This window comes from Macaca nemestrina, chromosome 4 (genome assembly GCF_043159975.1).
Source record: "Macaca nemestrina isolate mMacNem1 chromosome 4, mMacNem.hap1, whole genome shotgun sequence".
NCBI classification, from domain to species: Eukaryota; Metazoa; Chordata; class Mammalia; order Primates; family Cercopithecidae; genus Macaca; species Macaca nemestrina.
In genome coordinates, this window is record NC_092128.1 from 103,894,268 (window position 1) to 103,922,163 (window position 27,896).

Genomic DNA, 27,896 nt, shown 5'->3' on the forward strand with positions numbered 1-27,896 from the left:
TGCATATAACAGGTGTTTGAAAATATTTGATGAACAAATGAATGAGTGAGTGAATAAATGATGAGTCGATGAATTGTAGTAGAGAAATGAGAAGTGAAGAGTAAATTACACAGGAGGCTGGAGTAAAATTGTATACAGTTCCCCTGCCCTTTTTGTTTTGTATTTCAGTGTTAGTTTGTTAAAGACACTAAAGAATCCAAAATTGCTTTAACCATAAGAATGTAATTATAATTTGAGACAATTCCTATATGAAAATTTTATCTTCTTTGTTTAAGACATACTTGTCTTCATAAGAACTAACCAGTAGGCTACATTGCTGTTAGAGTTTAGAGATATATATTAACTCACTTTATAACCTAGATAATCTTAAAATTTGTTAACTCTCATCAAAAGAGATTTCTGGCCGGGCGCGGTGGCTCAAGCCTGTAATCCCAGCACTTTGGGAGGCCGAGATGGGCGGATCACTAGGTCAGGAGATCGAGACCATCCTAGCTAACACGGTGAAACCCCATCTCTACTAAAAAATACAAAAAATTAGCCGGGCGAGGTGGCGGGCGCCTGTAGTCCCAGCTACTCGGGAGGCTGAGGCAGGAGAATGGCATAAATCCGGGAGGCGGAACTTGCAGTGAGCTGAGATCCGGCCACTGCAGTCCAGCCTGGGCGACAGAGCCAGACTCCGTCTCAAAAAAAAAAAAAAAAAAAGATTTTTAGTTATTTTCTAGATGTACAAAGTTGGCACCTGCTGAAAGTAGTAACTTCTAAATGGCTATCAAATATGTCTTTGTTACTGAATTCTAAATAGATATGTTAGCTAGTTTCATTTCAACATGAGGAAGTAGCCATAATCATTTGGTATTTAGCCTTGTAGATTAAAGGCAAACATTCACTTAACATTTTGTGTGGAATTGATCTCTCGTTTTCCTTTTCTCTTTGAGCAGTGTGCTTAGAAAAATAATGAAAAAAACCCTATAGTTTATTTAAAATACAGTTCAGTTAAGTGTAAAATCATACTGTTCTGTAGCATTTTTCATTTGTTGAAAACATAGTCAATTCTTAAAAAATAATTTTGTATGAAGTGTTATTTGCTGCCATTTGAGGGGAGCTGTGTTGTAGTGGAGTTTCAGACCTGAAGCCAGAAAGCCTGACTCTTAACTGCAGCTCTGCTTATTTTTTCCTGGCAACCATGATCTGTTAATTCCTTTTCTCTGGGTTTTTTTTCCTCTCCCCCCCTTTTTTTTTTTAAAAATAAAGTAGAGGCAATACCTTTTTTTCCATAAGGCTATTGAGGGATTAAATGAGATAATGTGGTTTCACCCCCTAAAGATGTTTGAGTTTGTCTCCTCTCTCTTCCCGTCCATCTTGCCTGGGCCACCATCTTTTCTTGCCTGGATTTACTGTGTTAACTCCAGAAGTGGTCTCTTCACGTTGAAATCAGAAGAGATCTTTGTCAAAGACGAATCTGATCATGTCTGTCCTGTACTTAAAACCCTTGCATGGGCCAGGCGCAGTGGCTCACGTCTGTAACCTCAGCACTTTGGGAGGACAAAGAAGGCAGATCACATGAGGCTAGGAATTTGAGACCAGTTTGGCCAACCTGGAGAAACCCCGTCTAATAAAAATACAATAATTAGATGGGGATGGTGGTGTGTCCATCTGTAATTCCAGCTACTTGCGAGGCTGAGGCATGAAAATTGCTTGAACCCAGGAGGCAGAGGTTGCAGTGAGCCGAGATCACACCACTGCCCTCCAGCCTAGGCAACAGAGCAAGACTGTCTCAAACAAAACAAAACAAAACAAAACTCTGTCTCAAACAAAACAAAACAAAACAACATAAACAAAACCCGCTTGCATGACTTCCCTTTGTTTGAAGATAAAATTCACCACCTTTAATGGAATCTAAAGAGTCTGAATAATTTAACCTGATGTGATTCCTTGGCCCAATCTTGACTTAATTGCCCTCTGAATTTTCTTTGCTCTTGCCACTCTTGGCTTCTTTATTTCACTGGATGTTTCATGTATCTGCTTCTTTTGGAGTCTTTACATATGTTGGTCCTTTTTGAAGAAGCTTTTTACAACATTTGTCCTCTTATAGCTCTGCTCCTCCCTCCCCAAGTCTCTCTTCTTTATATTTTGGCTTAAATGTCACTTTTTCAGACAGTGAGATATCTTGTAACCATTGTCCCTACTCTTCAATCCCATATTCTCACTGCCTGGTCCAAGTTCCTTTGAGATCTCTATTTATGTATCTATATCTAGTCTGGCTACTTTACTTTTTTAAAAAAATTATTATTTTTTTAAAAATATTTTAATTTCCATAGGTTTTGGGGGAATGGGGGTATTTGGTTACATGAGTAAGTTCTTTAGTTGTGATTTGTGAGATTTTTGGAGCACCCATCATCCGAGCAGTATACACTGAACCCAATTTCTAGTCTTTTGTCCCTCACCCCTATTCTTCTCTTTCCCCACCCCAGGCCCCAAAGTCCATTGTATCATTCTTATGCCTTTGCATTCTCATAGCTTAGCTCTCACTTAAGAGTGACAGCATACGATGTTTGGTTTTCTATTCCTGAGTTACTTCACTTAGAATAATAGTCTCCAGGGCTGGGCACAGTGGCTCATGCCTGTAATCCCAGCACTTTGGGAGGCTGAGGTGGGTGGATCATGAAGTCAGGAGTTCGAGATCAGCCTGGCCAATATGGTGAAACCCCGTCTCCACTAAAAATACAAAAGTTAGCTGGGCATGGTGGTGGGTGCCTGTAATCCCAGCTACTTGAGAGGCTGAGGCAGGAGAATTGCTTGAACCTGGGAGGCAGAGGTTGCAGTGAGCCAAGATTGTGCCACTGCACTCCAGCCTGGGTGATAGAGCAATACTCTGTCTCAAAAAAAAAAAAAAAAAAAAAAAAAAAGGTAATAATAGTCTCTAGTTCCATCCAGGTTGCTGCAAATGCCATTAATTCACTCCTTTTTATAGCTGAGAAGTATTCCATTGTATATATATACACCACAGTTTCTTTATCCACTCATTGATTGATGGGCATTTGAACTGGTTCCATATTTTTGCAATTGCAAATTGTGCTGCTATAAACATGCATGTGTAAGCATCTTTTTCATAAAATGACTTCTTTTCCTCTGGGTAGATACCCAGTAGTGGGATTGCTGGATCAAATGGTAGTTCAATTTGTAGTTCTTTAAGGAATCTCCACACTGGTTTCCATAGTGGTTGTACTAGTTTACATTCCCACCGGCAGTATAGAAGTGTTCCCTTTTCACCCCATATATGCCAACATCTGTTATTTTTTTTATTATGGCCATTTTTTTGCAGGAGTAAGGTGGTATTACATTGTGGTTTTGATTTGCATTTTTCTGATCATTAGTGATGTTGAATATTTTTTCATGACCAAGAACCCAAAAGCAAATGCAACAAAAACAAAGATAGATAGGTGGGACTTAATTAAACTAAAGAGCTTCTGCACAGCAAAAAGAACAGTCAGCAGAGTAAACAGACAACCCACAGAGTGGGAAAAAATCTTCACAATCGATATATCCGACAAAAGACTAATATCCAGAATTTACAAGGAACTCAAACAAATTAGTAAGAAAAAAACCAAACCATCCTGTCAAAAAGTAGGCCAATGACATGAGTAGACAGTTCTCAAAGGAAGATATACAAATGGCCACAAACGTATAAAAAAGTATTTTTAATTTTTGTGGGCACATAGTAGCAGTATATATTTATGGGGTACAGGAGATGTTTTGATACAGGCCTACAATGCATAATAATCACATCAGGGCAATGGGGGTTTCCTCACTTCAAGCATTTATCCCTTCTTTGTATTACAAACAATTAAGTTATACTCTTTAGCTATTTTTAAATGTACAAAAAATTATTGTTGACTGTAGTCACCCTGTTGTGCTAGCAAATACTAGATCTTATTCATTCTTCCTATCTATATTTTTGTATCCATTATCCATCCTTCTCCCACTACCCTTCCCAGCCTCTGGTAATCATTGTTCTACTCTTTATGTTCATGAATTCAATTGTTTTAATTTTTAGCCCCCACAAATAAGCCAAAACATGCAAACTTTGTCTTTCTGTGCCTGGCTTATTTCACTTAATATAATGACCTGCAGTTCCATCCTTGTTGCAAATGACAGGATCTCATTCTTTTTATGGCTGAATAGTATTCCATTGTGTATATGTAACAACATTTTCTTTATCCATTCATCTCTTGATGTACACTTAGGTTGCTTCCAGATCTTGGCTATTGTGAATAGTGCTGCAATCTACTGATTTCCTTTCTTTTGGGTATATAACAGGGAGTGGGATTGCTAGATCATACAGTAGCTCTATTTTTAGTTTTTTGAGGAACTTTGAAACTGCTCTTCATAGTGGTTGTACTAATTTCCATTTCCAACCACAATGTATGAGTGTTCCCTTTTCGTCACATTTTTGTCAGCATTTGTTATTTCCTGACTTTTAGATAAAAGCCATTTTAACTGAGGTGAGATTATATCTCGTTGTAGTCCTGAAGAGTTTCCTCAATGTTTTTTTGTAGTAGTTTCATAGTTTGAGATAAAAGATTTCAGTCTTTAATCCATTTTGATTTGAATTTTGTACATGGGGAGAGGGGTCTAGTTTCATTCTTTTACATATAGATATCCAGTATTCCCAGCCTTACTTATTGAAGAGACTGTCCTTTCCCCAATATATGTTCTTGACAGCTTTATCAAAAATTATTTCAGTGTAAATACATTCATCTACAATGATGTTTCTGGATTCTCTCTTCTGTTCCATTGGTCTTTGTGTCTGTTTTTATGCCAGTACCGTGCTGTTTTGGTCACCATAGCTCTGTAGTTTAATTTGAAGTCAGATAATGTAATACTTCCAGTTTTGTTGTTCTTGCTCAAGATAGCTTTGGCTATTCTGGGTCTTGTGTGCTTCCATGTAAATTGTTGGATTTTCTTTTTCTATTTCTCTGAAGAATGTCAGTAGTATTTTTAAGGAAGATCATTGAATGTATAGATTGCTTTGGGTTGTATGGACATTTTAGCAATATTGATTCTTCCAATTCATGAACATGGAATATCTTGCCTTTTTTTTCTGTCCTCTTCAATTTCTTTCAAAAGTGTTTTATAGTTTTCATTGTAGAGACCTTTTATTTCCTTGGTTAATTCCTAGGTATTTAATTTTCTTTGTAGCCTTTGTAAATGGGATTACTTTCTTGATGTCTTTTTCAGATTGTTCACTATTGGCATATAGAAATGCTACTGATTTTTGTGCGTTGATTTTGTATCTTGCAACTTTACGGAATTTGTTCTAATAGTTTTTTCTTGGAGTCTTTAGTTCTTTCCAAATGTACTATCATATTGTCTGCAAACAAGGGCAATTTATCTTCTTCCCTTCCAATTTTGGATGACCTTTATTTCTTTGTCTTGTTCAATTGATAGGTAGGACTTAACAGTACTATGTTGAATAACAGTGGTGAAAGTGGGCATCCTTGTCATGTTCCAGATCTTAGAGGAAAGGCTTTCATTTTTTCCCATTCAGTATGATATTAGCTGTGGGTCTGTCTTATATGGCTTTTGTTGTGTTGAGGTGTATTCCTTCTATATCCAGTTTTTTTTAGGGTTTTTTAAATCATGAAAGGATGTTGAATTTTATCAAATACCTTTTTTTCATCATCAATTGAAATGATTGTATGGTTTTTGTCCTTCATTGTGTTGACTTGATGTACCACAATGATTGATTTGCATATGTTGAACTATGCCAGCATCCTAGGGATAAATCCCACTTGGTCCTAATGAATGATCTTTTTAATGCGTTTTGAAGTTGCTTTACTGGTATTTTGTTGAGGGTCTTTGCATCAATGTTCATCGGTTTTATTGGCCTATAATTTTCTGTTTTTGATATGTTTTTGCTTTATTTTGGTTTCAGGATAATACTGGTTTTGTAGAATGAGTTTGGAAGTATTCCCTCCCCCTCTTTTTTTTTGTAATAATTTAAGTAGAATTGGTATTAGTTTTTTAAAACATATTTGGTATAATTCAGCGGTGAAATCATTGGGTCTCAGGCCTGTTTTTTTTTTTTTTTTCTTTTTGACTGGGAAACTTTATTATGGCATCAATCTCATTACTTGTTTTTGGTCTGTTTAGGTTTTGGATTTCCTCATGGTTCAATCTTGGTGTATTGGTATGTGTCTAGGAATTTGTCCATTTCTTCTAGGTTTACCAATTTATTGGCATATAGTTGCTCATAGTAGCCACTAATGATCCTTTGAACTTTTGCAATATAAGTTGTACTGTCTCTCTTTTACTCTCTGATTTTACTTATTTGGGCATTCTGTCTTTTTTTCTTAGTCTGGCTAAAGGTTTGTTCATTTTGTTTATCTTCTCAAAGAACAACCTTTTCTTTAATTGATTTTTGTATTATTTTCTTTTTTTCAATGTCATTTATTTCTGCTGTGATGTTTATTATTTTTCTCTTTTACTACTTTTCTCTTTTACTAGTTTTTTTTTTTTTTTAAATTCATTTGATTTGCTCTTGCTTTTCAGATTCTTTAAGATGCATGATTAGGTTGTTTATTTGAAGTTTTTCTACTTTTTAACTGTAGATGCTTATAGTGGTAAAGTTCCCTCTTAGTACTTAGTGGTAAAGTTTCCCATAGGTTTTGGAATATTATGTTTCCATTATCATTTATTTCAAGAAAATTTTCAGTTTCCTTTTAATGTCTTCATTGATCCACTGTTCATTAAGGAGCGTATTGTTTAATTTCCATGTGTTTACATAGTTTCCAAAATACCTCTTGTTATTGATTTCTAGTTTTATTCCATTTTGGTCAGAGAATATTTTTGATGTTATTTCAGGTTTTTTGAATGTTTTAAGACTTGTTTTGTGGCCTAACATTTTGTCTGTTTTTGAGAATGATCCATTTGCTGAAGAAAACAGTGTGTATTCTGTAGCCGTTAGATGAAATGTTCTGTAAATATATGTTACCTCTATTTGGTTTGTAATGCTGGTTAATCCGATATTTCTTTGTTTATTTTGTGTCTGAAAGATCTGTTCAATATTGAAAGTGATGTGCTGAAGTCTATAGCTGTTATTTTACAGGGTTCTATCTGTGTCTTTTGCTCTAGTAATATTTGCTTTATTTATTTGGATGCTCCAGTATTGGGTGCATATATATTTACAATTTTTATGTCTTCTGGTTAATTGAGTTTTTTAATCATTATATAATGACTTCCTTCATTTCTTTTTATAGTTTTTGTTGTGAAATCTATTTTGTCTGATATAAGTGTAGCCACTCCTTGTCTTCTTTGGTTTCCACTGGCATGGAATATCTTTTATCATCCTTTTATTATTAGTCTGTTTGTGTCTTTACATGTGAAGCATGTTATTGTAGGCAGTTGATCACTGGGTCTTTTTTTTAAAAAAATTCATTAAGCCACTGTATGTCTTTTGATTGTACAGTTTAGTACTTTTATGTTCAGCTTTCATTATTAATAAGTAAGGACTTACTCCTGCCATTTTGTTCTGTGGTTTCTGGTCTTCTCTTCTTTCTTTTCTTCATTCATGTCTTCCTTTTTTTTTGATGAGGTCTTGCTTTGTCACCTAGGCTGGAGTGCAGTGGTGTGATCTCAGCTCACTGCAACTTCTGCCTCACGGGTTCAAGCAATTCTCCTGCCTCAGCCTCTTGAGCAGCTGAGATTACAGGCATGTGCCACCATGCCTGGCTAATTTTTGTATTTTTGGTAGAGACAGGGTTTCACCATGTTGGCCAGGCTGGTCTTGAACTCTTGACCTCAAGTAATCCACCTGCCTCAGGATCCCAAAGTGTTGGGATTACAGGTGTGAGCCACAGTGCCTGGACCCCTGTTTTCCTTTTAGTGAAAGTTATCTTTCTCTGGTGGTACGTTTTAATTTCTTGCTCTTTATCTTTTGTGTATCTGTTGTATGTGTTTTGATTTGAGTTTACCATGAGGCTTGCAAATATGATCTTATAACCTATTATTTTAAACTGATGAACACTTAACTCTGATTTCATAAACAAGCAAATAAATCAAAGAAACAAAGAGAAAACTGATAAAAACTCTACAGTTAACTTTGTCCCTCTGCTTTTTAACTTTTATTGTTTCTCTTTATATCTTATATCTTATTGTACTATGTATTAAAACGTTGTTGTAGCTCTTATTTTTGATTCGGTTCATCTTTAGTCTTCTTACTCAAGATAGAGTAGTTTACACACCACAATTACAGTGTTGTACTATTCTGTATTTTTCTGTGTCCTTGCTATTACCAGTGAGTTTTGTACCTTCAGATGATTTCTTATTGCTTGTTAACATTTTTTTTTTCTTCGGATTGAAGAACTCCCTTTAGCATTTCTTGTAGGGCAGGTCTAGTGTTGATGAAATCTATCAGCTTTTGTTTGGGAGAATCTTTATTTCTCCTTCATGTTTGATGGATACTTTTGCTGGATATACTGTTCTAGGAAAAATTCTTTTTTTTCTTTCACCACTTTAAATATATCATGACACTCTCTCCTGGCTTGTAAAGTTCCCATTGAGAAGTTTGCTGCCAGACATACTGGAGCGCCATTGTAAGGCATTTGTTTCTTTTCTCTTCTTGCTTTTAGGATCCTTTGTTTATCCTTGCCTTTTGGAGTTTGATTATTAATGATCTTGCAGGAGTCTTATCTGTGTCAAATCTGCTTGCTGTTCTGTAACCTCCTTGTACTTGAATATTGGTATCTTTCTCTAGGTTTGTGAAGTTCCGTTATTATCTCTTTGAGTAAACTTCCTACCTCTATCTTTGTCTCTACCTCCTCTTTAAGGCTAATATCTCTTAGATTTACCTTTTTGAGGCTATATTCTAGATTTTGTAGGTATGCTTTATTGTTTTTAAATTATTTTATCTTTTGTCTCCTCTGACTGTATATTTTCAAATAGTCTGTCTTCAAGCTTACTAATTCTTCGACTTGATTAGTTGTGTTGGTGAGGCACTCTGATGCATTCTTCATTATGTCAGTTGCATTTTTCAATTCCAGAATTTCTGGTTGATTCTTTTAAATTATCTCAATGTCTTTGTTAAATTTATCTGATAGGATTCTCAATGTCTTCTCTGTGTTATCTTGAATTTCTTTGTGTTTCCTGAAAACAGCTCTTCTGATTTCTCTGAAAGGTCACATATCTCTGTTTCTCTGGGATTAGATCCTTGTGCCTTATTTAGTTCATTCGGTAAGGTCATGTTTTCCTTGATAGCCTGGGTGCTTGTGGATGTTCATCAGTGACTGGGCATTGAAGGGTTAGATATTTATTGTAGTCTTTGCAGTCTGGGTTTGTTTGTACCTGCCCTTTTTCTGAAGGCTTTCCAGGTATTCAGAGGATCTTGGGTGTTACAGTGTAGATTTTGGGTCACTGCAGCCATATCTGCATTAGGGGACACCTGAAGCCCAGTAACACTGTGGCTTGGTGGACTTGGATAAGATCCAGAATAATTTTCTGGATTACTAGAGAGAGACTCTTGCTTTCTTCCCTTACTTTTTCCCCAACAAATAGAGTGTCTCTCTCTCTCTGCTGTGCTTCCTGGAGCGGAGGGAGTAGTGACACAAGCAATCCTGTGGCCACCACCAATGGGAGTATGCTGGGTTAGAGCTGAAGCCAGAATGTACTGGGTCTAATCCAAGGCCTCTCATAACCACTGCCTGTCTACCACTTACATATGCTCAAGTCCCTAGGGCTCTACAATCATCAAGTGGTAAAGGTAGCCAGGCTTGTGTCCTTCCCTTTCGGGCAATAAATTTCTTATGCCCCCAGGTGGGTCCAGAGATGCTCTCTGGGAGCCAGGATCTGGAATCAGAAAGTTAGGAATCTACCTGGTGCTTTGTTTTAGTACAGTGAGCTGGTACTCAAGACACAAGACAATGTCCTTCCCACTCTTTTCCCTCCCCTCCACTCCCCTCCCCCACCCCTTCCCCTCCCCTCTGTTCCCCTCCCATTAGTCTCTTTCCATTACTACCACCTCCTAGGCTTGCAGTGAGTACTGCCTGGCTACCGCTGATATTCACTCAGGCCCCAGGCTCTTCAGTCAACTTGTGATGAATGCTGCCAGGCTTAAGCAGTGGGTTCCCCTCTCAGGGCAGGTCCTAAAATGCTTGCTGTCCGAGAGCCAAGGATTAGAATTGGGGACCAGAAGAGCTTGCTTGGTGCTCTATTCCACTGCAGCCCAGCTGGTACCTAAGCTGTAAGACAAAGTCCCCTTTACTCTTCTCTCTCCTTTTCTGAAGTGGAATGAGTCTTCCCCATGGCCATTGCAGTTGGGAATGTGCTAACCAGAAGCCAGCACTTCTCTGAATTCCACTCAAGGCCCATGACGAGTACTGCCTGGCTACCACTGTTGACTATTCAGGGCCCAGGGACTCTTCAATCAGTAGGTAATGAATCTTGCCTTGAGTGGATCTTTCACTTCAAGGCAATGGGCTCCCTTCTGGCCCAGGTTATGTCTAGAAATGTCATCTGGGAGCTAGGACTTTGAATGAGTACCTGAGGTCGCTGCTCAGTGCCTTATTCTACTGTGGATGAGCTGTCATCCAAGTTACAAGACAAAGTACTCTTTACTTTCCTCTCTCCTCTCTTCAAGCTGAAGGAAGGGGTCTTTTCCAGAGCTGTGCACTACTTTGCTGGGTGTTGAGGGAAAGGTGGTGCAAGCACTCCCTTGGCTGCCCAATCTGGTGTCTTATTAAGTCTTTTGCCCTCCATGTCCACTGGCACTGAGCCCAATGAAGCACTAGGACTTGCCCAGGAATTGTGGTTCTTGTGGCCTAGACTTTCTTTCAAGTTTATTTGGGACCACAGAACACTTTACCTGCAGTGGCAAGATTTCCTGGAACTCAATTTCCTACCACTAGGATAGACAATTTCATTTTTTATTCTGGCAGAATAGAAAATGAAAATGAGGTGGAGGAACATATTATGTAGGGCATTGAAGACTCTTGTAAGGACTTGAGTTTTCGTTATGAGTGCCAGAGGAGCCACTGGAGAGTTGTAAGGTAACATGAATATTTTTACTACTTTGTTGGAAAGTTACTGTAGAGGCACATGTATAAAAGTGGAGAGACTGGTTAATAGCAGTTATCCAGGGCAGATTAAAGGGTATTTGTTAGACTTGGTGTGGTGGTTCACACCTATATTCCCAGTGCTTTGGGAGGTTGAGGCAGGAGGATCACCTGAGGCCAGGAGTTCACAACCAGACCTGCAACATAGCAAGACCCTATTTCTAACAACAACAAAAAAATTAGCTTGGTATGTTGGCATGCACCATGTAGTCCCAGCTACTTGGGAAGCTGAGGCAGGTCACTTGAGCCCTGGAGTTTGAGTTACAGTGAGCCATTATGCCACTGCACTCCAGCCGGAGTGACAGAGTGAGAGTCTGTCTCTAAAGAAGAAACTAAAAAAGAAATGTTTGTTTCATGTGTGCAGTAGTGTTCTTGGTGAGAAGTGGCTGGATTCTGGACATATTTAAAAAGTAAGACTGGCAATATTTGCTGATGAATTTTATGTGGTTGCAAGAAAAAGAAAAGGGAGGGGGAGTCAAGGATGGCTCTAAGGTTCTTTCTGGATGAGCAGCTTAAAGAATGGAGTTACCAATAGCAGAAATATGAAAGACGCAGGAGGGTAGCTTTGAATTGGAAAGGTGGGGCCAAATCAGGAACTCAGGGGTAGCCATGTTGAGCTTTAGATGTCTGTTGGCCTTCTAAGTGTAGCTGTCAAGTAGGGGGCTGGATGTACATGTCTGGCTGGAGAAATAGAGGTGGGAGCTGGCATGAAGAAAGTATTTAAAGTCATTAAGACTGAATGAGGTCACCAAGGCTGGAGTCCTCTGCCTTTATTTCGTCCATTGTTTTTCATCTGTGAGGATCTACTTGTAGATCAAGATCCAGCTTTTGCATCCTTTGCCCTGTGAAGCCTTGCTCTGCTCTCTCATGCAGGGCCATTGTACTCTCTTCCTACTGTGCTCTGTCTACCACATTGGGTTGCAATTGCTTTTATTTAAAGTAAGTTTGAAGTCCTTCCAATTAGACCAATGTTTTTTATACAGCAAGCATCATGTCTTCTTTGCCTTTATAGCTTCTCTTGTATAGCAGATGCTCAATAAGAATGTCTTAAATGATTGATGGTAGATTGATTACAATATGTTCAAGTGCCCATGTCTAGTACTTTGGGACTGAGGAAGAGCTGTGTGAACTGAGTGTGGCTGACTGCACTTGAAGGGAAATGCCTTTCAATCATATGCTCCTTACTGAGGTAGAATACAATTTGGGGTGCAATAAATACTATTGAGGGTTTTAAGATTTCCTTGGTATCTATATATAGTAGTAAAAACCAGACTTTGACAATGTGATAACCTAAAATGTTCCTATTTTGCATAAAATGAGGCCAAACAAGAGAACATTAGGTCTAATGCATATTCTTTTTGTTTTTAAAACTAGTATTCATTTGTTTTAGTGCATTAGGACATGAAAGAAACCATTTATTTTCTATCTATTGAGCTATATTTCAAATAATTTCATGTTACACGTTTTATAGATTGGCTTTGTTGGAAAAATAAAACTAGTTAAATGTTTTTAATCCCACAAATATTTAATTTTTAAGTTAGTGATTCAAAATTAGTCTCTGGGAATGGAAAATAGAACTTTTTTTTTCTTAAAAAAAATAAGGTTTTCCTTCTATTATTTATTTATTTAAAGATGGAGTTTCGCTCTTGTTGCCCAGGCTGCGGTGCAGTGGCTCGATCTCAGCTCACTGCAACCTTTGCCTCCCAGGTTTAAGTGATTCTCCTGCCTTAGCCTCCCGCAGAGCTGGGATTATAGGTGCACGTCATCACTCCCAGCAAATTTTTGTATTTTTAGTAGAGATGGGGTTTCACCATGTTGGCCAGACTGGTCTCGAACTTCTGGCCTCAGGTGATCCACCCGCCTTGGCCTCCCACAGTACTGGGATTATAGGCATGAGCCACTGTGCCTGGCCCTAATCTTATTTTGTAACTATAAGACAAAATGAAAATAATCATTTCACTAGTTAGAGATAGTCACTATTCTATTAACATTTAGGTATTTTTCCTAATTTGTGTTTTATACATATATATTTATAAACAATAAAATGTACATGCAGTATTATATTTTGCTTTTACATTTATTATTTTTTCTGATAAACAGGTATTTCATAAGACATGATTTTTAATGGTTTCTAAACATTCTATTATAGATACACCACAATTAAAAAATATTCCCCCCTTATCATTTGGGTTGTTTCTAAATTTTTAAAATAACCGTGAAAGTAGATTACTGCATAAAATACAATAGTATTTTTATGGTTTTTGATATGTTTTTCTAAAATGTTCTCTAAAAGGATTCTAAAAAATTTACATTGGTATCAAAAGTGTATGAGAGTTTCTGTCTCCATGTGTCTTCTATAACAGCTGGACACATTAAATACAATTTTTTTGCTAGTTTGAGGTGTTAATCAAATATATGTTTTTAAAAATAGTTTTAAAGTATACATTTTTTGATTTTGAAAAATTTTCCATTTATTTATTGACTGTATTAATGTTATATGTGAATTGTCTGTAGATGGTCTTTAACCTTTTTCTGTTGGGTATAATATTATTTTCATTGATTTGTAAGAATTCTTTACATATTAGATTTAACATATGAAATTGTGTTTTTTTTTGGAGACAGAGTCTCGCTCTGTCACCTGGGCTGGAGTGCAGTGGCATGATCTCGGCTAACTGCAACCTCTGCCTCCTTGGTTCGAGTAATTCTCCTGCCTCAGCCTCCCAAGTAGCTGGGACTACAGAAGCACGCCACCACACCTGGCTAATTTTTTTGTATTTTAGTAGAGATGGGATTTCACCATGTTGCCCAGGCAGGCCTTGAACTCCTGAGCTCAGGCAATCTGCCCGCCTCGACCTCCCAAAATGCTAGAATTACAGGCGTAAGCCTCTGTGCCTGGTCTATAAAATTGTTTTTATAGGTCAAAACCAGTTGATTATCAGGAACTTCACATGGTTTAACTTAAAATGTTGTATTTTATATTGGTTGCCAATGTTTTCTGAGTTTGTCCTTTGTTTTATTATGTTGTATTCCTAAGCCTATAACAAGTTCAAAAATTTAATGTAGTTTAATTTAGAGATCCTTTCATTTGTAGCTTCCTCCGTTGCATTCTTACAGCAAAAGTTTTCTTACCATCTCAAAGGGAGATAAATATTTTTGTAGTTTCATATGTTTAAATTGAACTTTAAAAATCCATCTGGAATTTTGCTTTAATGTATTTGTTAAGGAAGGAATCTGTTTACTGAGTGATAAAATCATTATTTACAGATTCCTGAGCAAAATTCTGTTGTTTAATTTCATGCCCCATTGCTGAAATTGCAAAATAACCGAATGTCCTAGGAATGTAATATCTTTGACCTTGATTCTTCGTAAAGTACATTATTCTAGTGACTTAGCTTAGCTGATGCACTTCACAGACCAATAATAATTCAGAGACCTTGATTTTGTCAATGTTAACTCTGCTTTTAAGACCGAAGCAGTAGGGTACACAGTATTGGATTTAATTGATGGTTCCTTTCAGCGTAACATTCTGTCATTCATAGAACCTTACTTATTAACCCACATGAACAATATTGTTAAAATTTTCGTCAGATTCAAAAATCCTCAACAAAATACTAGCTAACCGAATCTAACAGCACATCAAAAAGATAGTACATTATGATCAAGTGGGTTTCATCCCAGGGATGCAGGAATGATTTAACATATATAAATCAATAAATGTGATATATCACTTAAACAGAATTAAAAACAAAAACCATGTGATTATTTCATTAGATGCAGAAAAAGCATTTGATAAAATCCAACATAGCTTTATGATAAAAACTCTCAACAAAATAGGCATAGAAGAGACTTATCTCAAAGTAATAAAAGCCATATATGACAAACCCACAGCCAGCATCATGCTGAATGGGGGAATGTTGAAAGCATTTCCCTTGAGAACCGGAACAAGGCAAGGATGTCCACTTCCACAACTTTTATTCAACATGGTGCTGGAAATCCTAGCCAGAACAATCAGACAAGAGGAAGAAATAAAGGGCATCCAGATTGGAAAAGGGGAAGTCAAATTGTCACTATTCACTGGTAGCATGATCTTGTGCCTAGAAAACCCTAAAGACTCATCCAAAAAGCTCTTAGGTCAAATTCAGTAAAGTCTCAGGGTACAAAATCAATTTACACAGATCAGTAGCACTGCTATACACTAACAACAACAAAACTGAAAATCAAATGAAGAACTCAGTCCCTTTTACAACAACTGCACACACACACACACACACACACACACACACCCCACAAAAAACCACCACCAACAAAATATCTTAGGAATATACTTAACCAATGAGGTGAAAGAGCTCTATAAGGAAAACTGCAAAACACTGCTGGAAGAAACCATAGATGACACAAACAAATGGAAACAAATCCCAAGCTCAAGGATGGGAAGAATCTATATTGTGAAAATGACCATAATGCCCAAAGCTATCTACAGATTCAATGCAATTCCCATCAAAATACTGTTATCATTCTTCGCAGAACTAGAAAAAACAATCCTGAAATTCTTATGGAACCATAAAAGGGCTCGCATAGCCAAAGCAATACTAGGCAAAAAGAACAAATCTGGAGGCATCACATTACCCAACTTCAAATTGTACTATAAGGCTGTAGTTACCCAAACAGCATGGTAGTGGCACAAAAACGGGCACATAGACCAATGGAACAGGATAGAGAACCCAGAAATAAAGCCAAACTTAGAGCGAACTGATCTTTGGCAAAGCATACAAAACATAAATTGAGTAAAAGACACCCTATTCGATAAATGGGGCTGGGAAAACTGGCAAGCCACATGTAGAAGAATAAAACTGGATCCTCATCTCTCACCTTATACAAAAATCAACTCAAGATGGATCAAAGACTTAAATCTAAAACCTGAAACCATAACCAAAAACCACTTGTACCCCAAAAGCTATTGAATTTTTTTGAAAAACTAAAAACAAGAGGCCGGGTGCGGGGCTCACGCCTGTAGTCCCAGCACTTTGGGAGGCCAAGGCAGGTGGATCATGAGGTCAGGAGTTTGAGACCAGCCTGGCTAAAATGGCGAAACCCCGTCTCTACTAAAAATACAAAAATTAGCCAGGTGTGGTGGCGGGTGCCTGTAATCCCAGCTACTCGGGAGGCTGGGGCAGGAGAATCACTTGAACACGGGAGGTTGAGGTTGCAGTGAGCCGAGATCACGCCACTGCACTCCAGCCTGGGCAACAGAGTGAGGTTCCATCTCAAAACAACAACAATAACAACAACAACAACAACAACAAAAAGAAAATGATAAAGAAATACAAGATTGAAGGCTTTAATGTCCCTAAACAAAATACATACTATATTATCATTCTTAATACAGATTTTTGAAATTTATTCATTCACCCTTTTTTTGGTGCTATGTGTTTTTTTAAATCGTGGTAAAATATATATAACATAAAATTTACCATTTTAAACATTTTAAAATGTACAGTTCTGTGACATTAGGTACATTCATATTGCTGTGCAATCATCACCACTATCCATCTCCAGAACTTTTTCATCTTTACTAAGTAAAACTCTGTATCTCTCAACTCCCTCCCCCAGCACCTGGAAACCACCATTCACCTTTGGGTCTCTACAAATCTGACTACTCTAGGAATCTCATCTAAAAAGAATAGTTTTTAGAGTACAGGTGGTTTTTGGTTACATGGATAAGTTCTTTAGTGGTGATTTCTGGGATTTTGGTGCACCTGTCAGCTGAACAGTATATACTGTACCCAATATATAGCCTTTTATCCCTTACCCCCTCCCAACCATCCCCTCTTGCCAGTCCCCAAAGTCCATGTCATCATTCTTATGCTTTTGCATCTTCATAGCTTAGCGCTCACTTATAAGTGAGAACATACCATATTTGGTTGTCTATTGCTAAGTCACTTCACTTAGAATAATGGCCTCCCGCTCCATCCAAGTTGCTGCAAAAGACATTATTTCATTCTTTTTTATGGCTGAGTTGTATTCCATGGTGTGTATTCACCACATTTGCTTTATCCACTCATTGGTTGATGGGCAATTAGGTTGGTTTCATATCTTTGCAAATGACATGAATAGACAATTCTCAAAAGAAGATATGCAACAACCAACAAACACATTTAAAAAGTGCTCAACATCACTAATCATCAGGGAGTGCTACTCAGCCATAAAAAGAAACAAATAAGCTATAATGTCTTTTTTTTTTTTTTTTTTTTGAGACCGAGTCTTGTTGTGTTGCCCAGGCTGGAGTGCAATGGTCTCGGCTCACTGCAACCTCTGCCTCCTGGGTTTAAGTGATTCTCTTGCCTCAGTCTCCCGAGTAGCTGGGATTACAGGTGCCTGCCACCACACCTGGCTAATTTTTGTATTTTTAGTGGAGATGATGTTTCACCATGTTGGCCAGGCTGGTCTTGAACTTCTGACCTCAAGCGATCTACCTGCCTCGGCTTTCCAAAATGCTGGGATTACAGGCGTGAGCCACCATCCCCAGCCTATAATGTCTTTTCCCATTGATTTTATAAAAAGTAAATTGCTTAAGTTCTGTATTTACCTTAGCTATCAAGACATTCTGGTGAAATTTGTTCTTTTGATGAGGGAAGACCCTGGCTACTGTCTTTACCATTTGTACACATGAAATACCAGTAAAAATGTTTTTAGAGAGTCTGAATATATGTATTCTCTATTATCCAAAGTCTTCCTATCTGAACTCAGAAACTTCATAGATTCAGATAATTTTTTAGATAAATGCCTTGTATCTAAATTGTTGCTATTTGCTGTCTAAACTGGTGGAATAAAACTGATTTAGTAATAAACTTTTCACCTCAAAGACCAAATCAATTTAGTTAGGGATAAATACTTGTGTTGGGTAATGCTAGCTTTTCTGTGTGATGGACTGTTCAAAGGATGAAGATGAAATGGAAATGCCTGTTTGAATTCAAAGAACTGATGAATCTCACATTCTCTGAGAAGCCCCTGCAGAGGTCTGTGCTTTAGCACCCTAGAGTTTCCTGAGGACTCATTGGGTTCCTAGGCCTTGGTGGGGCTGGCTAGAAGGGGGAATAGACCACAGTCACAACTCAGAGTGAAGGGAAGGTTTGCTCTCTGGAAATGGGCTTGTCAGAGCTGAAAGTTGGGATTTCCATGGCCACTAGGTGGCTTCAGTTACCTGCAAAGAAAGGTTCAAACCTTTCTCTGGGGTTGCTTTTCATACTTTAGGAAGATCATTCCATTTTTGCAGTATTTGTTTTCTGAGGGGTAGATGACAGAAGCAACCATAAAACTTAAAGTTTTTGAAGATTATCTAGTCTTACCTTCTCATTTTACAGATAAAGAATATTTAGAAAAACTTTCCCAAATTGGCTGAGCTCTATAGGGGCAGCATCAGAGCTAGAGCTCAAGTCACCTGAGTCCTAGTCTAGTTCTTTAGCTGTTGAACCAGTGACAACAATCTATTTTTTTATTCCTCTCAAGCCATACGACAGAGTTGCATGTCACTGACTATACCTGAGTCCTGGAGACGATGTGTATTGGAATGTTGTGTTTAAGGCAGGTGGTAAAGTGGATGCTGGTGGCCATCTTATGGGCACAACTGAGCAATGGTTGTATCTACTCCCAACCCAGTTAAGCTTTTAGATTAATGAAATGACTACCTGCCATGATCCACTGTTGGGAAGTTTTAAACATTTTTGTTCATTCTGAATAAGCCTAGACTCTAACATGCCTTATCTGTTATATACTTTATGTCCTTTTTTTCAGATGAATAGCAACATTTTAAAGTCTCTTTTCTCTCATAATTTTTCTATTTTTGTTTACTTTTAGAGACAAGGTCTCTTGCTATATTGCCAAGCTGGATTCAAACCCCTGGGCTTAAGCAATTCTTTGCCTCATCAAGTAGCTGGGAGTACAGGCATGTGCCACTGTGCCAATTTATTATTTTTGATTAATATCTAACCTTTAGAACAGAGTAGAAAATACTTTAAAAAAATCAAAAGTTTCTTTAGAAAACCTAACAAACAAAAGTGAGTCAAACAAATCCATTATGTATCAACTCAAAACAGCTTTTATGACGATGTTGAATTTTTTTGTTTTTCTGGCAAACTTAGGGAGGAAGCAAATACAGTATTCATCTCAGCTTCTTTTTATGACATGTTCACAAAAACTTACAAATTTAAAAAAATGGTGTGCTAAAATTATCCATAATTTGTATATTATGGCTAGTTTCTAGAGTAAAATAGACCTCAGGGAGCCTAAGAGAGAAGGAAGAGTGAAAGAATGGGGAGGAAAGAAGATAATGATAATAAAAACAGTGATAGAGAAAGAGCTAGTAAATGGGACAATTGGCTGCTTCTAGCTAAAAGTGAAGAGAAAGAGAGTACAAACCAGAAAGCCACTTGAGTAGGAGAGCGTGTGAAGGAAGCTGTGATGGGAGGACCTGGGAAAGTGGGCAAACGTGAATCCTAAGGGTAGAGAGGGAAAAGGATGAGGAAAGACTAGGGGCCACATTTTTTTTTGCAAGACCTCTGATGGCTTCCCATATCAACTTTGTTTACTATTCTGTCCCCTGGATTGTCCTGTCTTCACTCCTTTGCCTCATTCCTGGTCTTCATCCAGCCAGCAGCCCAGCTCCATCTCTTGGTCCATTGTACCTCCACAAGTGTTATTCATATGCTTATTACGGATATGCCAAGTGGTAGCTGGAATGAGGATTAAAAACAGTACTTAAAATGCTCTCAGAGCAGGATTTGCTTTGTAGTTAGGTCCCCAAAAGTGGTAGCTATTATAATAATTAGGCTTTTTCCCCTGCCTTAGTGGACCTTAACATTGGGAGTACTTCTGTAAATACAAATCATGTTTGAAACATTTGAATTGAGTCTTTGAAGTAAAACTTTAGAAATAGATATATAGTTATTTTCTTAATGGTGTGTTGATGCTGAATTGAGTAAAAATGTAGTTGGTCAAGACTAACTCTCCTGAAATTTAAAATTATGTCTCATTTTCTCTTCCTTATTGTAGTGATTTAAAGGGAGTGATAGTCACTCTGAGTGATGATGGTCACTTGCAGTGTTCATACCTGGGGACAGATCCTTCTCTGTTCCAAGCTCCAAATGTTGAATCTCGAGAACTAAACTATGATGAACTTGATGTAGAAATGAAAGAACTTCAGAAAATCATCAAAGATATTAACAAATCACAAGGTATCTCGTTTGCAGCTTTTTATTATTTTAGTATTCATTGTGGAATTCACATTATCTTGTAGGTAGATATTATTATGTATATTTATTAATTTTCTCCTCTAGGCTTAATTAAAGTCATATTTGTAAAAACAGTATTGCTCTTTAGCACACAAGGTCTTTATGTTTGCTTTGTATGTTATAGCTTCTGAAAACATATTTTAATTAAGAAAATGCTTTTGTTGTTAATGTTTCATGGACAGTACTATCTAGTTTTTTTCTTTACATGCTAAGAAAGGAAGAAGTACTTCTTTGGGTGGTGGCTTTAGGCCTTGAGAAGAGCATTAAAATTTAGAGTGGTCATTTATTAACTCTGATATTCCCGAAACAACTTTAGTTCTTCTTTTAAAAGAAAGCAAAGCACTTGAGCTACCATTTGTTACTAAAAATGTAGTCATTTGCAGCTTAGTGACATAATTTATGTTTGTAGTTAATTAACCATCCAAATGGTGTGTAGCTTGCAGTATGCTGATTTCTAATGACTCAGAGGCTGATGATATTTTCAGTTCCTGAGTTTTGAATAACTCAATATTATCTTACTTTGGGACTCACAAGGGTATAATTTTTTTGTAAATTAGAAGGAGAAACAAAACACCAATCCTGCAGTTTGAGTTGGACATGTGAAAAGCATTACTTCAAGTTCCCTTTTCAGGGTCAGGTAAAAGTATTTTTTTAATGAGAAAAAATATGGACTATTTTCACATAAAAGAAATGTTAAAACAAGTAGGAATAATAAAAGAAGCAGAGCATCAAAAGCCAACCAAAACAACAGAGCCAATCTTAATCCTGATCCAATCATTTTACTAGATTTATGTACTTTTGAGTCTATGTTACCAACATTGTATTCCTCTGGTCCTGAGGAATTGAGATAATATATTTAAAAAATACAAATATTAAAATAAAGTTATTATGCTTTGGTTTCACACATTCTTTTAGAAAGTTTTGAGAGTAAACCAGTGAAGTTTGTTGTCAGCGCTGCCATGTCAAATAGAGAGTGGTTAAAACTGAATGTGTCATACTGCAGTATATAATTTTTTTTTTCAATTTTTGTTACTAGCAATTTTGGGATTAATAGAATTATAAGTCTTGTTTTGTTATTTAAAAATATAGTTGGGGAAGAGTGGCATAGGCATGAAACATGAAATTTCCAGAGTTCGTTAAATAATATGGCTTTCATTTCAAATTTTGTCCTGAGATTTTGCCCTTTCCACAGTAATGTGCCAATAATATTTTGATTAACATTAATTGAATATGAAATTTCTCAGAAAATCCCTTACAGCTAAAAGTTATTTCTTGGTGGTTACAGTGATGACTTTGGGTGAGAAAGTTTAGGCTGTTTTACTTGTCATTACCTTGATCCTTCGGTATGTCTTAAAATAACTGCCAATTAAGTTAGGGATACATCCACAGACTTAGGTGCAAAGTGCATGATTTACATAACCTTAATTTTTAATTAATGTTTGAAGTTCCTTGCTCCTTCTACGCCACCATCATTTAGTTTTATTTCTGGGAAAGAAACAAAGGGAAACTTTTTAAACTGAGAGGTATTTAGAACATTTTATTTCTAGATATGGAAAAAAATTTAGTATCTTGTACCCATATAAAACCATGGTATGTTTGTTTATTAAAATACCTGTAATTATATAAAAGTACAAAATTGTTTTATTACAGTTTTAGCTTCTCTTTATTATGAGAAGTTAAAACGCTGAACTTTTTGATGACCCCATTATTCATTTTAATGTCACTTATTTTAGTATGGAGGCTTTAACTTACAAAAAATGTTCATAGTCTTGTGGGTTATGTTCAGTATTTAAAGCTTTTAAAAGTGTTTTCAAAGGAAGAGTTGCAGCAAAATTTAAAGCCAGTTTAAAGAGTACATTTTGTTGTACACATGGTGTATATTATCTACTGTAATAAAAGTGTTTTTGAAGCTGATTTTATGTGTATAAGTTATAAGAGGAATGTATGTTGTAAGCATGAAATCATAGTAATAATTTCTGTATGGCTCATGGATTCTGAAGCTTTTCATACTCAACTCATTAATGTGAATCCTGCCTAGTATTTTTGTTACTGGTAGTCAACAACATCTACTGGTAGGAACTTTCAAAGACAGAATTTTATTTATGATTTAGATAGTTGATCATGTTGTCTGCCTGGCGTGAGTATGAAGGACTGGGTGCAACATTGAGATAGGTATCCATACAACTGTGTCTTCAGAAAGGGACAGATAGCAGTAAGATGTGGGGATATAAACGAAAGTCTGCACCCCGTTTGAAATGTCCGGGATAACTAAGCTGATGATACCACTGAGTAGTAGCATCATTTGTATTTTGTGACATTGTTCATTTAGGATTCTGTCTGGCTACATGTCACAAGATACCCAAGTAAGATAGAGGTTTCTTTCTTTCTCTTGCAAAAGAAGCCCAGTGATGGGCAGTCCAGGGTTGGCTTGGCAGTTCCACAGTCATCAGGGACTCTTGATTCCTTCTATCTTGGGGTCATATATTGGTCCAGCATGGCTTTTGGAACTCCTGCCCTCACATCTGTTGCTGAGTCAGCCCCCTTAAGGAGCTTTCTTGGAAGCCACACCCTGAATAGCTCCTACTTACATCTCACCGGCCACTCCAAGCTGCAAAACTGGCTGGGAAATTACATGACTTAGCTGAGTACTTTGTTGCTTAGCATAAAGTTGGGCTTTAAGTAAAAAAGAATTGAAGAATGGTTATTGGGATGGGCAATGAATAGCCATTTGTACTCTCATTAAGTTATGGAAATTCCCATTCCAAATTGTGCAGTTTGGTGGGAATGCCCAATAGCAGTTGTGGGCAGTTCCTTTTTTTGTGAGACAGCTGATTCGTATTTTCAGTCAGCCATCCTCGGAGTGTGGGGGATGTTTCCTCTCAGGGTCACAGGGTGATCTCAGCAATTCTAGGTGTTATGTGCAGATATGATTTCTAGGGAAGAATCATCAGGCTATTTCTCCCGAGTCTCTCCTCTTATTAGGGAGGAATAGCTTTCCCAGAAACATGTGCCAGCTCTCTCCACTCCCAACTTCCCTTACCTTCCATCTGCCAGGATTAAGTCCCATGTTCATGCCTAAAACAACAAATGGTCAGTGGAAGGAAATCACCATGATTGGATTTGACCCTGGAGCCTGGGAGGGGTGACTTTCTCTGAGGTGAAGGTGAATAGCTCAACAAAATTAGGGCTCCAATACACAGAGGGAGGAGGGAAGAATGCATGTTAAGTAGGCAGCCAATAGTTTGAGATATATATTGTATATATATATAAAAATACATATGTAATTAAAAAATTTTTTTTGTTTAAGATCTTTGTTGATACTATGAATAAGTATCTCATTATACAATATAACATGTTAAAATTATGAAAATAACATATATATGGTAAAAATAATTCAGTACTAGAAGGATAAATAATGAAAGGTGAATCTTTGTTCAACCCAAGATCCTAGTTCCACTCCTTAAAGGCAATCCTTATCAAGAGTTTTTGTGTATTCTTCTAGAAAATATTCATGTTTATGTAATTGTTTTGACACAAATATGTGCATTTTAGACACATTGTACTGCATCTTGCTTTTTAAAAATTAGTAGACATATTTTGGAGTTTTTAAAATATCAGCATGTAAAGATGGACAACACTCTTATTTATGACTTTGGGACACTGCATAGTACAGATATACCATGATTTATTTAACAATTAGCCTGTTAATAGATATATAGATATTTAGGTTGTTTTCATTTCTGAAAAAATAACTACTAACATTAGAGACCTCCTTGGGCATGGTTATGGTTATTAGATACATTCTTGGGAGTAGAATTAAGTCACAGGATATGTACATTTTACACTTTGATAGTTCTAGCCAACTTACCTTCAAAAGGGCTGTACTGATTTGGGCTTCCACTTGTAGTTAAAGAGAGGGCATTGAAATTCCTAATGCTGGTCGGTCAATGGCTCACGTCTTAGCTAATATCTTCAGAAAAAGACAATATTGTTTACCATATTATAGAGGGAAAGAATTAGCATCAAGCTTCTAATACTGTAATGCATTAGTTTTTTCAACTCGTGAGTATGTTTATGGGGTTGTTTTTTATATGTGGTATAGACACACCTTTAAAGAAAAACTATATACAGAAGGTTTTACTTTATGATTAAATACTTTTTCTTTTTTTAATTCACAGGTGTTTGGCCTATGACTGAGAGAGAAGATGACTTGAACGTTTCTGTCGTGGTTTCTCCTAACTTTGATTCAGTTTCTGTAGGTGTACTTGCAGATTTTAAAGGGGTTTATAATAGTGGTAAACTCTGATGAATTAGGACCAAAATGCGTTGGTTTAAAGTTTGGTCCTCCAAGTAGACACTTCAGGGAGGATAACAAATTGTAGGCCTTGTTACTTTCTAGATAAAAACATCAGTAGCTCCTTAGTGCCAGTAAGGAGCTCCTTGGGCAGGATTTCTGTTTTAAAAAGAAGTGGAGTTGTGGGGGAAGAGGGAGCAGTAGAAGGGCTTCTTGCCCTAGTCTGAATCCTACTTAAAAAAAATTTTTTTTCAAACTTTCATAGTACCATAGCATTGACATAATACTAATGTAGCTGAATAATACTGACCCTACTACCAGATTTTTGTTGGAGAGTCAATGAGATAAGGTTTGTGAGTGGCCTAGCTCAAGGTTTGATGATTTCTAGTCTTTAATACATTATGGTGGTGGTGGTGGTAGGGTAGCTTAAGAGTATACAGTTGGTCCAATACTTACTTTTCCCCCTATTTCTATGTGTGTGACACAAGACAAGGTACTTAATTTTCTTAGTCTCAATTTTCTCATCTGCAAAATGGGAATAAATAATAGAATCTACTTTGTTGAATGTTATGATAATTGTTATGATTGTCATCATCAAATTACATTTACTTCTTTCAACGTTATAATAATCATCAACATCATAATCATTATCATTATCACAACCATCTATGTCCATGAGTTGTCTTGTTCACTACTATAGCCTTAGTGCTTGCCAAATAATGAGTGCTCAATATACATTTGCTCTATGAATGAGTGAATTAATACAACTGAGAAACAGAAAGGATGAAAGGAGGACTATTCTTGATTATATTACTTCATCTCCTCACTTAGTTTTCTATAAGCACTTGTTAGGATGTGATTGATTATGTCTCACTGACTGCAGTTTATCTGTGTTTCTACCAACAGATGATCAATTTAGGAAAGTGGTTGAATTCACTCATTTTACCGTATTTGGAGTTTATATCATATAATTCTGCTTGGAAAGTGTCTTCATTATTTAGGTATCAGAGCATACTTTAAAACATATATCATGAGTGTCAAAAGATTAATTTTAGTATAAACAACCAATCCAATTTGTGATAAAAATCGCATTAACATTGGATAGTATAGTAAATTGGGTACACAAAAAAGTAGGACTATATATGAAAGAAACATTCACTCAGCTGAGTCACATAGTAGAGGCACTGTTTTAAACATTGGCCATTCAGCACACACCATTTTTCATTCTACCTGAAGGGTGTAGTCTAAGTGGAACATTTCTGCTTAGTTAGCTGACAAATGTACACATATTTTCTTGCTGTGGAAATGACTTTTTTTTTTCCTTTGGGCAACTTATATAAGTTTTTATAGGTTCTCTTCAACATAGGCTGTTTGGAATGAGGAATTCCCTTTCTGTTTTTTAGGAACTTTTAGTCTTTGTAGGAAAATGCCTTATGTAGTAGCACTATGTTATAATGTATATTTCCCTATTGGTAACCCTGAATGCTATTTCCTGTTAAGTAGGTGTCTCTTTCCAGCTTCATTTTCCCTGTGTTACTATTTTTTCTTTCTTAAGAGATTTCTTGAGAGTATCATATTCATCTCATTGGAAAACATTAGCCCTACAATTTATGTGGCTTTGGTGCCATGACGTCTTCTTATAGCCATTTCTTTCTTGCTATAGTTTTATGTTCCCAAAGGACTGCTGTCCTTGAAGTGTCTAGGTGTTTAGTCATGGATTGAAATGAGCAGGAAACAGGAGATGTTGATTTCTTTTCTAGATCTGTGGATAGCTAAATGTAAAATATTTCCTGGATTTTAGGTATTATTAGAGCACAAAGCCTAGATTAATAGTTTACTTTGAATCGTTATTATGAAAACACACATCTCAAAAAAAGTAATATACTTTATATTAGAATGGAGTCTTTCTTAGAGGAGATAAGCATTGGTATCCTATCTTCCTGATTGAGAAGCTGGATCATAGTTTAAATATGGTTTCCTGTGGAGCCATAAGTAGAACATGGATCTCTCAATTTTGAATTCTACCCATGCCCATTACATCAAAGGATCCCCATTGCTTGGAAGTGGCTTAGTTTTTCCTAGTTAAAAATACTTCAAGTAAAAAAGTACAATGGATCATATTCATTGGTTGGATAGAGACATAATTTTTATTGGTCCCAAGAATTCATATGGATATTATTAGAAAATATGTTTATTATTAGAAAAATACTAATACCCTTTAGTATTATTCTATCATAGAGCATTTTCCCCTACCAATGTATCGCTTTAAAAAATTAGTTATAAGTGATAAGGGAAGTGTTTTATGTATTACACTATGTATTATTTAAGAGGAGGGAGCAGGTAACGCAAGCTGATGCTCAAAGAATGCCTGTTGAATTAGTTTATGATATGCACTGGTTAAAAAAAAAAGGTCCCCTTCCCTTCCCTCCCCTTCCCCCTCCCCTCCCCTCCCCTTCCTTCTCCCCTTTTTTTTTTTGAGACAGAGTCTCGCTCTGTGCCCAGGCTGGAGTGAAGTGGCGCGATCTTGGCTCACTGCAACCTCTGCCTCCTGGGTTCAAGCAATTCTCCTGTCTCACCCTCCTGAGTAGCTGGGATTACAGGTGCGTGCCACCATGCCAAGCTAATTTTTGTACTTTTAGTAGAGACGGGGTTTCATCATGTTGGCCAGGCTGGTCTTGAAATCCTGACCTCAGCTGATCCACCCACTTCAGCCTCCCAAAGTGCTAGGATTACAGGCATGAGCCACTGTGCATGGCCCACTTTTATTTTATCGGTATAAGGCCACTCAATCTTTATATCATTAGTTGCATGTCTTAGATACATGTTATTAATCAGAATGATACATACCTTACGCAGGGTGAAAATACAGGGACCTGAAAGAATGGCATAATATTTTTCTGGGACATAAAGGGAGGTCTTCTTCTATGCAATGTAAATAACAAGTTAATAGAATTAATACTTTCAATATTTAAGTAAATTTGGGAATCGAGTGGTTTGATAAAATATGTGACCTTTTCTTTCCCTTTTAGGGGATGAGTTTTTAAATATTAGCTTATGACTTTCTGGACGAAGGCATCAAAAAAGCCAGATTGTCTCTTTTAGTCTGTCTTTAGAGTAATACATCCTTTATAGTTCCCTATTTTGATAGCAGGAAATATACATTGCACCCTTTGTGTTCACTCACTGCTGTGTAATATTGAAATCATT

At 36.8% G+C, this 27,896-nt stretch overlaps 1 protein-coding gene across 4 annotated transcripts in view; it reads left to right on the plus strand.

Moving 5' to 3' along the window:
* The window catches only part of LOC105475849 (Bardet-Biedl syndrome 9), a 555,557-nt gene that overhangs the window by 258,175 nt on the left and 269,486 nt on the right, over positions 1 to 27,896 (plus strand). For all 4 annotated transcript variants that reach the window (XM_011731402.3, XM_011731401.3, XM_011731400.2 and 1 more), the window contains 2 exons: positions 20,157 to 20,338; positions 24,574 to 24,650. In XM_011731402.3, the coding sequence (XP_011729704.2) occupies positions 20,157 to 20,338; positions 24,574 to 24,650 (259 nt within the window). The remainder of the gene's footprint in view (positions 1 to 20,156; positions 20,339 to 24,573; positions 24,651 to 27,896) is intronic.